The sequence below is a fragment of the Ovis aries genome, chromosome 11 (genome assembly GCF_016772045.2).
Source record: "Ovis aries strain OAR_USU_Benz2616 breed Rambouillet chromosome 11, ARS-UI_Ramb_v3.0, whole genome shotgun sequence".
In the NCBI taxonomy this organism is placed as follows: Eukaryota; Metazoa; Chordata; class Mammalia; order Artiodactyla; family Bovidae; genus Ovis; species Ovis aries.
Window position 1 is genome coordinate 36,641,370 of NC_056064.1, and position 14,529 is coordinate 36,655,898.

Consider the following 14,529-nt stretch of genomic DNA (forward strand, 5'->3'; position numbering starts at 1 on the left):
AAGAACCTTTTTTTAATCATATGGATTCCTTACTCTAGAACTCTCTGACCTGACCTGTTTTAATCCTTCTGTTTCGCCTATGTGATCGGCAGAGTAGGGAATTCTTTCCACGTTAGGTGAGGCAGGTTAGGCCAAGAGCACATGGTAAGTTAGAACCTAGATCTCCTGGTAAGGTCTAGCTGCTGTCCTTTCCTTTCAGCAAGGGTGTTTGAAAATCATACCTTTAAAATCTTTTCAATCTGCTCAAGAATTAGATTCTCGAGGCCAGGAGAGTTCAGCGAGGGGTCGTTTTCCTCTGAGGGACGTTTGGCAGTGTCGAGAGGCAGTTTCGGTTGTTACACATGTGGCAGTCGCGCTGCTGGCATGCAGTGGGTGGAGGCCAGGGATGCTGCCAAACATTCCACGCCACACAGGATAGCTCCCCGCAGGCAAGAGGTCTCCAGCTCCAAATGCCAATAATGGGGAGGCTGAGAATCTCACCTTTAGGCTATAACAAGTCTAAGAAACTCACTTTGCTAGGATCTCTGCTTTCAGGCAAGAGGTCTGCCCCCAAAACACTGTTCACTGATAAACATCTCTCAAATTAAAAGGTCTCTCAGTCTCTTCTTCTAGAATCACAGTCAGGAAGTTCTCCTTCCTGTCTAGCTTTAATCCCTTCTGTTTTTAGCTAAAGTAGATTTCCGGTTGTTTAGCCCTGTTTCTAAAACATGGAGAGCTGAGGGGCCTACACACTGGTTGTTGCTCAGTAGCCTGTCGTGTTTTTGGTCAAGCTACCAACCTGTTGGAACAGAGACCCAGCTCCCCGACACTGTGACGCCTCTCATCCCTTCTCACTGGCTATTTGTGTTTGTGTTTCTGTCTCCATCCTCCAGGTCCCCAGATCCTGACCTGGCCTTCCTGACTTCCTGTCCTGACAAGAACAAAGTCCATTTCAACCCAACCGGCTCGGCCTTCTGCCCCGTCAGCTTGATGAAGCCCCTCTTCCCCAGCATGGGCTTCATCTTCCGTAACTGCCCCTCAAGCCCGGGATCCCCCCTTCCCTCTGCCAGCTCCAGGCCACCGCCTCGGAAGGATCCAGAGGCCTCCAAGGCCTCCTCACTGCCCTTTGAGCCGTGGCAGCGCACCCCACCATCAGAAGAGCCTGTGCTTTTCCAGAGCTCCCTGGTGGTCTGAGGGAGCTTTACCTCCACTTTACCATGGAGACCAGTGCCTTGGTGGCAGGACCCTCCCTAGCTCCCCTGAGGTGGGAGATGAAGGAGCCCTTCCCTCTCGGCCTTTGAGCACTTTCATTTATCGTGTCAAAGCCCTGGGTCCTCTTTCTGATGAACACTGGCCCCTTCAAATGTGAGGGGACCTGCTTTGTCCACTAATAGCTGGGCAGCTCACAAGTCACACCTGTGTTCTTGCCACCTCTCTCACTTGGTGGAAAACTCACCCAGAAGGTCTTGGGTCTCCCACTCCTGGGTATGAGTCCAAAGGGCTGTGTACGGGACCCTTGTCTTTATCATGGAGTGAGCTGGCCGTGGTTTAAGGAGAGGAGACACCACAGATTTCCCTCCCTCTCCTTCAGACATAGACAAGGAGACCCAAACAGATACCCCCATCCTCTCAGTCCCATCCGCATGCCACCTTCTCACTGGAGGAGCTGACCAAAGCAGCCTGAAAGGGGCATGACACTTGACCAATCCAGCTGCTGGCAGAGGGGGAACCAGACGTTTTCCCAAGTGGCGTTTTCATCTCGCTTTCACCCTAAGATTGTCTTAAGTAGCAGCCCAGCCTGCCCAGCCCCAGGTGGGTCATGGGGGAGAGGGAGAGCTGGCATTCCTCTGGGTGGCAAGTGGCGACTCTCCACCCTCCACCTGCCCCAGGACTGGGTTGGATTAGGAAAATGCCTATTTTTCTTGTATCGATGTAGAAACTCTATTTTCTCCCAAAGACACTATTTTTGCAGCTGTTTGAAGTTTGTATATTTTCCGTACTGCAGAGCTTACACAAAATTGAAGAAGAATGTTAATGTTCAAGTTTTATTATCCTGTGTTTAGAAGGTTTTGTTTTGTTTTTTTTTTTTTGCAGATCTTGGTGTTAATAGACCAAATAAATAAGTATTCCCAGCAGCTTGAGTTTCTGTTAAATATTTTGGGGGTGAGGGAGCAGGATGGAGATTGAGGGTATCATTAATCACTTCATCCTTGTCTTCAAGAGGAGTCTTTCCTTAACACAAGATGTTGGGTGGATGGGTCCAAAGTCTGTGTCCTCAGGACAGCAGACTTGCCATGGACATATAAACAGTGCAGCCAGAGAAGGGATGTCCTGAATGAAGAGTGCAGTGCATGAGGGGTGAAGGAGTTAGTGGGGGAAGTCATCCTTTCTTGGGTGAGTCTGGGAAAACACCCTAACAGAGAATGGATTTTACCTGGGACATGAGGGTGACCAAGGGGAAACGGTTTGGCAATTTACAAGACAAGGGAATGGCATTCAGATTGAATCTCTGGGCACAGTTTTAGGGAAGCTTTAGCTCCTTCTGAGTGTTCTTTTCACATGAGTGAGCACCCACAACACAGATGGCAGAAGAAACTGTTCTGGTCCTTTTGCAGCCTATCAGCTTTTATAGTGCTCCACCTGTAAGAGCTTTGTGGGGGAAATGAGAATAACCAACCCACAATTCTGTTAGTGATTTGCAATTTACAAAGCATTTTCACAAAAGACATTATCCCCATTGTATGGGTAAAAAGTTGACTACCTTAAGGGCAGTCATAATAACTACAATTGCATCTATCTCATAAAACCTCAAAACAAACCAGGCTATCCCAACTACCATGAATTAGCTAGGTAGGCAACAGATACACTATAAAATGCTTTACCTAAAAGGTCACTGAAATATCATAAACCATCTGCTGTGGAAAATCCCACTGTACTAATGAGGGAAGGACAAATGGGAGCTAGGATTGGGAACCAGATCATTTGATTCCAGCGCCCATTCTTCTAACCACAGTACTCTCCCAGTCGTTATATTTCCATTAATTTCAACCGAGGAAACGACTCAGAGGTCAAATGAATTGTTTGAAGTCCCAGATAGGAAAAAGGCAGAGCTGGGACTGGAACCCTAGTTCGGTGCCCTGGAATCATCAGCTAATTCAGTAGAGGAGCAAGAGAGCAAAAGTGTGGGGGTCCCCCTCCCCAATTAATATAAAGACAGAGTTGGGGACAGACCCTACTTCTACTTCTTGCCCCTCCCCTGAAAGACGTTTGGCCTACCCCCAAAGTCTTAGTGAGTCAGGCCCAGAGGGATGGGTGTGGTGCTGCCCCGAGTTTCCTTCCTTTGCCTGAGGCTGTGCCAGAGGAGTAGGCTGCTGGAAGGGGAGAAGGAGCCTCTACCCAGAGAGCAGCCCGGAGTCCAATGACTACTGTGGGGCTTGAGGCTGGTAGTGCCAAGCCCTGGGGTTAGTCCACCCTTAGCTCCTGGTGTCATTAGGTGGGGGCCCAATAAAGAGTTTATTAATGCAGGAGGGTTTGCTCCCTTGGTGAGTTGTAAGACCCTGAAGAAAATCCACTTCAGCAAGCTTCCATTTCCATCTCCAGATGTGAGGAAATAAGATCAGAGTTGAGAACAAGTCATGACTAATAAATACCTTAAACTTGCACAGCACACTTTTACAGTTTATAAAACACTTTCACCAAGCTCAGCTCATTTGATCCTCAACAGTCAAGAGGTGACAAAGGGGCTATTACTAATTCCTATGGACTATATATATAGATTAGGAAAACTGTAGCTCGGCATTTAGGTGACACGCACAGGTTACCCTGCCTTCAAGTGACAGAGCTGAGACAAGAGCCCTGCCGCCCTTGGGAGCCTTGTGATGTGCTCTAGGAGGAGGATGGCTCCCCAAAGACAGGCCTTCTGGTAAAGAGGGTAGAGTCGGGGACACTGGGGGCCCGCTAGGGGGCGCTAAGGTTACATTGACAGTTTCCGGGAGTTAGGACCCAGCAGAAGCCTGACAGCCGACCGGGAAAAAGGCTATTCGATTTGCTCGGCCGGCGTACTCCTCCTTCCCACCCACCTGTCTATCTTTGCACAGCGTAGCCAATTGGTTACCTCCACATCCTTATACGTCATCATTCCACGTCTGCGTATCGCCTAGGCCATCCCGTCGCGTTCCGGGTCGCAGTTGTCCTCGGAGTTGCCTGATCGGAAAGTCTCGAGGGCGAGGGGTTGCCCTCGATTCAGCTGGCTCCCCTGGCCATCAGGGACGAGGCCAAGGCCCCAGGGTGGGTCTCCTTTCCTTGGAAGCGGGTTCTGGGTTTTGAGGAGTTTTCCCCTAGGTGCTCCTGAGCTGGCAGTTCCAGCGGTGGCTGCTGGGGCCCTCCTCAGCAGCGGTCTCATGCAGCTCCTATGAGGCCCCTGTCGCCGGTCGGCGATGTCCGGCTGGACTTGTCACCGCCGCCGCTGCCGGCTGTGAGCGGGTCTCCGGTTGGGTCCTCCGGGCGTCTCATGGCCGCTAGCAGCTCCCTGGTGCCTGACCGGCTGCGTCTGCCGCTCTGCTTCCTCGGTGTCTTTGTCTGCTATTTCTACTATGGGATCCTGCAGGAAAAGATGTGAGCGGATCCCCGGGGTGGGAACGCGGACCCCCGCCACCGCACACCACCCGCGCCCCTCCCGCTCAGTCCTGCCGTGTCTCCCCAGCCTGCGGTCAGGTTCAGGTTCGCGGTCCTCTCGCCCCTAGCCCCAGTGTTTCCTTTGGCCCCTTCTGCTCTCCAAGCATCCTGACCCCTTTGCTGCTAAACCTCCCAAGGGTTATACAAAACGCGAAAGTTGGTTCCTAGATTCTTGGGAGGTGGTTATTTTTCTTCCCTTAATTGATGTTTTTCCTGTTGGTTCTAAAGGAATGGGTTTTACAGACTTAGGTTTCCATGACCTGTGCTGGGCTGTCCTTGGAACGCCTATATTCTTGCAGGTTGCTGATTACTTCGCCCCCGGCCCTGCCCCGGTGTACGTCGTTTCACCAATGTTTCACGTTTCATTCAGCTCCATCCTGTATGGATATGTGTACACACACACACACACACAATTTTTCACGTTTCCTTCAGCACCATCCTGTACGGATATGTGTGTACACACACAGAGTTTGTTTCATTCGGCTCTCTGATTAGCAGCCTGGAGTATCTAGTTTCTAGCTCCAGTAAAATTGGCTTCTGTTGTAAATGTGCCCGGTGATCCTTACCAAACTTTCCCTTAAGTCTAGAGAAGCAAAACAATTTCAAAGCGTTCAGTGGCTCTGGATTGCTAGAGGACCCTGAGGGAAGTATATTAATTGGTCTCTTTCCCATGCATTTTATTCTTAGAACAAGAGGAAAGTATGGGGAGGGAGCCAAGCAGGAGACCTTCACTTTTGCCTTAACTTTGGTCTTCATCCAATGTGTGGTCAATGCTGTGTTTGCCAAGATCTGTGAGTACTTAGATAATAATCTGTTTTGTGTCCCCTTCCCTATGTATCCTAGGCATTAGGTCTAACTTTCAAGACCCTCAGCCCCTTTAGTGCTAACAACCTCTCTATTAAACTTATAAAATTAGTGGCTTTGGAAAAAGGTGGAATTCTGTTTCCTTAAACTAAATCAATTTCTCAGTCAGAAATGTGCAGAGAATGGATCTGTATTCCGGATCCCCATGAGAATATGTAAAACTTTTTTCTTTGTCTTTTTGGTTTTCCTTTTTGTGTCAGCTCTCTTTGTTCCCCAGGGGCTAGCAGCAGGGCTGACTGATCCCTTGATCTGAATGAACATCCACCCCCCCCACCCCCCGCCACTGCCCTGCATGAGGTCTTGTGTTAGGTTTAGATGGGGTTGGAGAATTGGAGAATCTTCAGAGATTTCCCAGTCTAAGAGGACGGAAATAGTTCTGTCTAAGTACTTCTCATCTTATTTGACAGATAAATTCCTTTCATGTGCCTTTGACTTTTGCTCAGTGGTCCATCCTAGCCCTACCAACTTTCTATGTTTCTTTCTTTTGTCTTCTCCCAGTGATCCAGTTTTTCGACACTGCCAGAGTGGATCGTACTCGGAGCTGGCTCTATGCTGCGTGTTCTGTCTCCTATCTGGGTGCTATGGTCTCCAGCAACTCAGCACTACAGTTTGTCAACTACCCAACTCAGGTGAAACCTCAGGGTGGGGTGAGGGTTGGCTCAGAAGTTCAAAAGGATGAAAGATTCTTCCCTCAGGTCTGTGACTTAAATAAAAGGAGAATGTGTCTGGGAAATTAGGAGTGTGAAGAGCCACAGATCTGACATTTAGTGATGGTGGGTGGGCCATGATAGAGCCCTTTTCTGAGGCTACAGCCTCTGGTGCAGGCCCCATGCTAACTTACTCATCTTATGTAGCACCTAGTTCAGTACCTGGCATGTCAAAGAAGCTCAGAAATTATTTTTGCTCAATTTAATTTCAGGTCCTTGGTAAATCCTGCAAGCCCATCCCAGGTAAGCAGAAGAAGATGGTCGCCGCCATCCATCCTCAGTCTTCCTGGAGTGAGCTTGAGCCCCCTCTGCTAGGGCTGTATTCCTCTGAGCTTTGTCATCTCACCATTGCTATCTATAGGGACTTCCCTGCATCCCTTCCTCCTGCCCATCCTGTCATCTGTATCACTTCCTGTTGTGTTGGGTGTTCATTAGCTGGTAATCCTCACTGTGAGCTAGAAGCTGACCTCATCTGCTTCACATGGTCAGTCATTTTGGTGGCCTACATTGTCATTAGCTACCCTAAATCCCATTTGATCATCAGTTTCCTTATTCTCAATTTCTCACTCTTCCCTACTGCCCCACCTTTGCCAGGTTGCTTCCTGGAGCCTTTGTTCTCTATGTTTCTCGGCTTTATATTCTTCATTCAGTCTTGTTGCACCGTCATCTCTACGTAGGTGCTAGTCTTGCTCTCTCCTCTTTTTGTCCTCTGTCAGCTCTCCTTCTCAGACATTCTTTTTTCCCCACGAGTCTTTGGCTCCTATGAGATTATTGGTCTCAACAGTGCCTATGGGTGCCTGAATTTTCCACCCTGTTTCTTCCCTGTAGTCATGCTCCTTGGAGTGACCCTCTTGAAGAAGAAGTACCCAATGGCCAAGTACCTGTGTGTGTTGCTAATTGTGGCTGGAGTGGCCCTTTTCATGTACAAACCCAAAAAAGTAGTCGGGATAGAAGAACACACAATTGGCTATGGAGAGCTGCTCCTGGTATGTAATCCTGTTGGGAAAGGAAGCCTTTTCCAGTAATCTTCATAGGAATATCCACCCCCGGCACATACAGAAGGCCAGTTATGTTTTGAGAGAGATAAGTGATGTTTCTTGCCCCCCATTTCCGGTCTTTGTCTCTTGCTGCAGGGTCCTTGGCTCTGCTGAGGCTGTAGTGGGGAGCCTAGAATATTTCACAACAGTTCAGCTCTCCTTCTGGAGAAGAGATAACTCTGAGGCCCGTGTCTAAATGCTGCTGTGAGGTCCCTGAGACCTGAGAGTAAAGAGGAAAGGAGTAGTATGTCTCTCACTGTGGGTTTCCAAGAAACCTGGAAGCCAGAGTTTAAAATAATACTGTATAGCCAGTTAAGCCAACCATGTTCTTTTCCCCATGGGGCCCAGTGTGCAGTGGCTGCAAACAGCAGCCTCCTTGGTAGCCTGTTGCCTGTACAGATTGCCCTAAGGGACCTTGGAGATAACTCTGGCCAGTGGACATTCATGACTGGCATGCTGTCCCCAGTCTAGGCTCCAGACAGGTATGCGTGGTGCCTCTGGAAAGCCTAGGGCGCAGTGGCCAGAGCCCACTTTGGCCAAGTTATAAGGTCTATTCACACCAAGCTGCAGAACAAGGGGCATATGATTGAGGCCCTCCACAGGGCCAAGTTCAGTTCCTGGCCACCAGAAGATCCACATCGCCAAGAAGTAGGGATTTACTAAGTTTCACGCAGATGAATTTGAAACCATGGTGGCAGAAAAGCGGCTCATCCCAGATGGCTGTAGGGTCAAATACATCCCTAATCGTGGTCCTCTGGACAAATGGCGGGCCCTGCACTCATGAGGGTGCTGTCCCCTCCTTCCTCCTGCCCACCAATAAATCCTACTTTCCTGTCAAAAAATAATAATACTATAGTAGCTATTGCTGACTAGGTATTAGGTACTGTTCCAAGTGTTCTACATGAAAACTAGTTAATTTTTACAATAACTTCATAACTTAGATAGTGTTAATCTCCATTTTACAGATGAAGAAAATGAGGCAAAGAAAAGTTAAGTCATTTGCCCATGGCCATATGGGTGTTAATTGGAAGAATTAGTGGACTAACATGGGCTTCCCAGGTGGCGCTAGGGGTAGAGAACCCGCCTGCCAATGCAGGTTAGACGTAACAGACACAGGTTCAATCCCTGGGTTGAAAAGATCCCCTGGAGTAGGAAATGGCAACCCACTCCAGTATTCTTGCCTGGGAAATCCCATGGACAGAGGAGCCTGGCGGGCTACAGTCCATGGGGTCCCAAGGAGTTGGACATGACTGAACAAATTTTGTCCAATGTTGCCCTGGATTCTAATCCGGCAATATGACCACAGAATCCACAGAATTGGAGCACTGGACTCCTAAGCCAGGAGGCTAACATGCTGGGGTTAGATTTCCTCTCTCCACCTTTAGTGGAAGAATGTGTGTGGCTCACCACGGCCTCTTCTAGGCCCCTGCATGCCAAGCTTCATGGCATTGCGTTGAGAAGTGTTAGGCTTCCTGCCCTGCTCTGATCACATTACACCTGTGTGGCTCAGATCACCTGTCCTTCCGGTGCTGGGGGCAGCAGGGAGCTCACGAGGTTTCTTGCCCTCTGCTTGTGGGCAAACGGCAGCGTTTTGTTCTGAGGACTCTGTCTTAAGGCAGCAGCTTTCTGAGGGATCTCAGAAAAGTGAGAGGTCTGTTTCCTGAGTTAGGGAGGGCCCCAGTGGCCTGACTGCAGGCTGTACTCTTTCTTTCCCAGCTCTTGTCTCTAACCCTGGATGGACTGACTGGTGTTTCCCAGGACCACATGCGAGCTCACTACCAAACAGGCTCCAACCACATGATGCTGAACATCAACCTTTGGTCGACACTGCTGCTGGGAGCTGGTAAGGAGTGGTTCTGCTTTTCTTTCCATGTATCAGCAGAGGGCAGACTGCCTTCATCCACTTAATCTCTAGCTCTGGTGCCAGCTGTGCTCTTTGCCTAGGCCAAAGGTCAGCCTCAGTTCTCAGATGCCGTATTGTCCAAGCCCTTGAGAAGCCGTCTTAGAGAAACTTGCACCAGTCAGCTCTGCTTGCTGCTTGTACTGGCACAATCAGAAATAGATCTGTGTCAGGAGTCATGGGAAGACGCACAGTAGTAAAATGCAGGGGTGCCCTGGGAACTCACCCTTCTCTGAGGTAGATGAGACAGTCTGTGGTGAATACTGAAGATGGTTCAAACATGGATGTGTTTGCTTTTAAATCAGTGCTTTCTAACTTTTTTCCCAAATCTGGCCACACACACGGAGTATTTTTCATACAGTATGCTAGGCTTAACAGAGGAGGCTGCTGATGGCTGGAATTGACCAGTACTTGGGGCTGCCTTGAGCTAGGGATGTGTGGATCAGTATCTTCACAGCATCTGAGGTTTGCTTCTTCCTGTCACTTTGACAGAAGTAACTCATTAACTTCTAAGTATTTCCCAGAAGAGTCTTCAGTTAGTTTCTCTATTCAGAAAAATAGGAGATGCTTGATGGGACAATACAAACTCACACCATACATTTTTCCTTGCCCTACCCTCCGTCAGAGTGCTTTTGCAGGCCTCTGCAGGTTTATGCGTGAGTATGGGCACACAGGATGCACCATTCATCTTTGGATGTATTTTTCTAGGAATCCTGTTCACCGGGGAGCTCTGGGAGTTCTTGAGTTTTGCCGAAAGGTACCCTACCATCATCTATAACATCCTCCTCTTTGGCCTGACTAGTGCCCTGGGCCAGGTGAGTGCCTTGATCGGCGATGGCTTAGCTTCTCCAAGAGAAACTGGCCTGGCTGGGAGAAGAGGGTGGCAAGATCAGCTGTGATGTCCTGTTACAGACTTTCCTTGGTAGATACCCAGGAACCAGCCTAACTTTGTCTGTGTCTTTCTCTAGAGCTTCATCTTCATGACAGTTGTGTATTTTGGTCCCCTGACCTGCTCCATCATCACCACAACTCGAAAGTTCTTCACCATTTTGGCCTCTGTGATCCTCTTCGCCAACCCCATCAGCCCCATGCAGTGGGTGGGCACCGTGCTGGTGTTCCTGGGTAAGTTACATCCAGAGCATGCAGCTCTGGGCCATACAAAGGGACTTTATTTTTTTTCCCGTAATACTTACTTGTATATTTTTGAAATGTGTTATTTTAGAGCAGGCTTTTTTAAAAATGAAGAGGAAGCATTACCTGTAATCCAGCCTTCCTAAGGAACATTTCATTTGAATGATTTCTTTCCAATGATTCTTTTTTCCCCAGACACTGAGCAGGGTAAAATTGTTATACGTATTCCCTACTAATTGGCACTGCTGTGGATGAGCTGAGTCAAACTAGAAGTTTGACTCTTAAACTTCATTCAGTCTTGCTGTTTTGTTTTTTTTTTTTTTTTTTGGCTGTACCATGGAGCACGCAGGATCTTAGTTCCCCAACCAGGGATCGAACCAGTGCTCTCTGTAGTGGAACCAAGGAGTCTTAACCACTGGACTGCCCAGAAAATCCCTGCTGTATTTTATATACACATGTAATTTATCAGTATCTTGGTGATTTTTTTCATTTGATACTAGTCTCTTTTCTCTGAGGAGGTTTTATAAAACTAATGTTTGAAAATTATAGTTTTATTTAAAGCACCAATTTTGGAGACCAAGGCACACCCCACTTCCCATCCCCAGATAATTTGTAGACTTCATTTCTCCCCATGTTCTCTCTTTCCATAGGTCTTGGTCTTGATGCCAAGTTTGGGAAGGGAGCCAAGAAGACATCCCACTAGGAAGAGAGAGACTACCTCCACTCCAAGAATATTTAAGTTATTTTCTCCAACAGTGACATCTCTTGGGAAAATGGACACAATAGAGATAAAGGACTAGGTTTCAGTCTGGGTATTTTTTGTTTTTTGTTGTTGTTGTTGTTGTTTTTTAAAGAAGCAAAATCACATATTCTAAAAAAAGCATTTGGATTTTAACAAGAAAGAGTTGGCTATTTCTGTTCTTGACCAGGAGCACAGCCTCGCACAAAGAAAGAGAGAAAGAGAAGAGGCAGAGCTTGGTGTTCATGGCCCAGGCTGCTCCCACGTGGGTGTGGTTAACCTGGCTGGGTGGCTGGTTCCCCCAAGAACTGTTGCGCTTATGGCCTCTATTCCCACAGGCGAAGGCCTAAATATGCTAGAACAGGTAGCTGTGTATGAGAACTAGAGGATGCAAAAAGCACTTTATCTCTTAAAGCTCTGGTGGGCAAATATTTCTTAAAAAACTGCAGATATATTCTCTCCTCAAGAAAGTTCTTTTGAGGTTGAGATAAAATGAGCCCAGAGCCTCAGAGTCTGCTGCGTTTTGACATTTCCCCATTTCCTCCCCTTCAACCAAAGCTCAACCAAAACGAGAGCGGAGACCCAGTGTGCATGTCGTGAGCAGCTTTGGAAGGTCTGCTTCCCTCCCTCTGCCTCCGTGTCTGTTCTCCGTCCTCTCGGTCCCCTCCTGGGGAGGCTGGATTAATCCTCCCTTGTCCTCTTCAGCTGCTAAGCCTTGCAGGCCTCTGCCATCCTGGCGGTGCCCTGGTATTCCCATGCCAGCTCCTGCCTGTTGAAAGGGATGCTGGCGGAAGGCACAGTGGCTGAGTCCTGGCATAGAGCCGCTGTTGAGTTTTCTGGGTGGCAGTGGGGGGAGAAGGGGGAGAAGGCGGAGCATGGAGCAGAGCCACCTGCTACTGCTGCCTTCGGAGTTGGAAATCACTATCCTCCGTGGACCAAACTTTACACATGAAAGTGCATTTCCACCAGCTGCAACTTTCACTCCATCTGTTCAGCAGCCCCAGCCCCTTGGCTCTCCAGATGGGCACCCAGCCTCCTTCCTGCGCTGCTGCCTTCGCACCCCCTGCACCCAGCCTTTCAAGCCTGGCTCACTTGTACTCGTCTCACTCTCTTGGGGCCCTGGGTGTCACTGCAGCTTTGCCCTGAAAGGCCCCCTCTCATTTTGAACTCCTCCTTGAGAAGAGAGGTTTTAGATGCATCTGGCTGAACTTCCTTCTTTTCTCCACCCCTTTCTTTCCTCTGTGCTTCTCATCCTGAAAGTTGCATCAATTATCTCCTTACCTACTGGACGGACAGTTCTTCTAAACTCTCTTCTGTGGGTTAGTTAGGCAGTGAAAGCATGTTACCAGGGCCAGGGGCCTATTTAGCAGTCCTTACCTGGGCCTGGCGTTTTTTTATTTTGGGCTTTTAAAAAATAATTGTTTATTTGGCTGTGCTGGATCTTAGCAGTGGCATGCAGGCTCTTTAGTTGCAGCATGTGGGATCTAATTCCCTGACCAGGAATCAAACCCAGGCCCTCTGCGTTGGGAGCATGGAGTCTTAGCCATTGAACCACCAGGGAAGTCTCTGGGCCTGGTGTTTTAACAAGAGACATTTTCCCAGTTATCAGGCCAGTCCCCTCCACCTCTACCCTCTGCCTTACCCAACCAGGGGTCTCAGGCACACCTCATACTAGTTGCCAAGAGCAAGAAGGATTTCCAACAGCTCAGCATGGCTCTCACCTGATACTAGAGCAAGGCTGTCCTATCCTCAATGAGCCAGGAGCTCAGTTCTGGTATATTCATTCGGTTCTTTGCCTGTTCTTCTAGTCCTTCTGTATGCCACATCCTGTGGACATGCTGGGAGTTCAAAGTTGACTAGGATCAGTACTTACCCTCTAGGGTCTAACAGGGAGTCGGGTAGGTAAATCATTGCATCTCAGAAATGCAGAGCTAGCAACGAAGAAAGGTGTCTGGGCAAGGTGAGGCTTGAGCTGGAGAGAGTGTGGGAAGATGAAAGGAAGTGAAAAGGGAGGTTTGGCTCTACTGCCAAGTGGGAAATAGGGTTTTAAACTGTCTGGCTTCTCCCCATGCTCCTGCTTCTTTTTGCCTTAAAAACTTTTAATTTTATATTGGGCTATAGCCACTCAGCCACACATGTATCCAGTTTCCCCCAAAGCCCCCTCCCATCCGGGCTGTTAGCAGAATTCCATGAGCTAAATGATAACATTAGTAGAGTTCCATGTTCTATACAATAGGTCATTGTTGATCCATTTTAAATACAGTGCTCTGTATATGACCATATCAAACTCCCTAACTGTCTTTTTCCCCCATGCTCCTGCTTCTAGTCAGTTCAAGTGAGAGCACAGGAGCAGGTGAGTGGCTCTGCAGTGAGGCATCATTTCAGCTCAACTGGAAGATATTTTAAAAGGTTGTGTAAGCTGCCAGCTTGTTCGGGGTGCTGTACTCACCTACAGGATCACAGGAACTGAGAGTGCCAAGCCAGACTCTCTTCAGTAACACTCTGCTAGGTTATTATGGTACTGATAAACGTGAAATACCAGGCAAGTTCAAACAAAAGTATTGTTGATCACTAACCCTGGGCGGCCTGATGCTTCAGGTTTCTAAACATCAAAGGACTTTCATCTGCAGTTAATTCTCAGCTCTGTGAGAAGGGAGGGAACCAGCACACACATTTTCCCAAGCACTCTTTTTCATTTCGGGTGTACTGTGCTGCTATTTTGGTCCGCCTATCAGGCTTGCCTCTTTAGCTGTTTGTACTCAGGCTCGTGGTAGAGTGGTTTTTCCATTTCCTGTACACCTCTTAGGCTAGGGCAAGGGGAGTGACGCAAATATGATTTGGGGGTAAAAACCGTAGGGAAAACTATTCTGGAATTAATCATCATAAGGGGGAAAAATCGTAAGCTGTTTTTCAAATGACTTAAAGGGGCACTGTGGATAATCTCTAAAGTGGGTTCTTTAGCATTATGTGATGTGTTTCCTCAGCCCTGTAAACCCTTGTGAAGAGGACTAAGCAGGCATTTGCACCTTTTGGAAATGGAAAAACAAGTTAGGGAAGGGGGCAGCTTGCAGTGGGTCCCTGGGTGTGTCCCAGGGAGATTAATGAGAACTTAAGTTTCCCCCAGTTATAGTTGTATCTTGGACCCATGCCCTCAGAAGGGCAGAAGGCAACCTCCTCAGGAGACCCATTGCCTCTGCTGTCTGGTCCCACTTGGCGGTGAAACAGTTTGCACATTTTATAAGTGGTGCTGGTCACTCTCCCCAGATGTCCTGGCAGAGAAATTGTCCTGGGTCTCTGCGGGATCGTTCAGCCCTTCCCACTGAAAACACACCAGCTGTCTTTAGGAACAGCAATCTCATATTTATTGAACTCCTCCTTTCCCAAAGCTCTTTAGTTCATGACATTTTATCCTTACAACACTCCTGGGGAGAGCTTAAGCCAGAAACAAGTCTCCCCATATCCAGACTAGAGAGCCCCACAAACACTGAAGTGCATCAG

General features: G+C 48.3%; 2 protein-coding genes and 1 pseudogene across 4 annotated transcripts in view; all 3 read left to right on the plus strand.

The window, feature by feature from the left end:
• FAM117A (family with sequence similarity 117 member A) overlaps positions 1-2,114 on the plus strand; it is a 62,452-nt gene extending 60,338 nt beyond the window's left edge. For both annotated transcript variants that reach the window (XM_060395548.1, XM_015098721.3), the window contains exon 8: positions 873-2,114. In XM_060395548.1, coding sequence (XP_060251531.1) covers positions 873-1,173 — 301 coding nt within the window. In that variant the 3' untranslated portion in view covers positions 1,174-2,114. The remainder of the gene's footprint in view (positions 1-872) is intronic.
• A 2,290-nt stretch (positions 2,115-4,404) lies between these two features.
• Positions 4,405-11,098, plus strand: SLC35B1 (solute carrier family 35 member B1). Of its 2 annotated transcripts, XM_004012787.6 has the most exons (9): positions 4,405-4,593; positions 5,341-5,444; positions 6,016-6,146; positions 6,437-6,467; positions 7,053-7,210; positions 8,978-9,104; positions 9,870-9,976; positions 10,130-10,283; positions 10,943-11,098. In XM_004012787.6, the coding sequence occupies exons 1-9, from the start codon at positions 4,490-4,492 to the stop codon at positions 10,993-10,995; spliced, it is 969 nt and encodes a 322-aa protein (XP_004012836.2). In that variant the 5' UTR covers positions 4,405-4,489; the 3' UTR covers positions 10,996-11,098. The 2 variants fall into 2 exon arrangements, with proteins under 2 accessions (XP_004012836.2, XP_042111772.1); XM_042255838.2 differs by lacking the exon at positions 5,341-5,444.
• On the plus strand, positions 7,564-7,688 carry LOC114117053 (small nucleolar RNA SNORA70; annotated as a pseudogene).
• Positions 11,099-14,529: the final 3,431 nt, after the last annotated feature.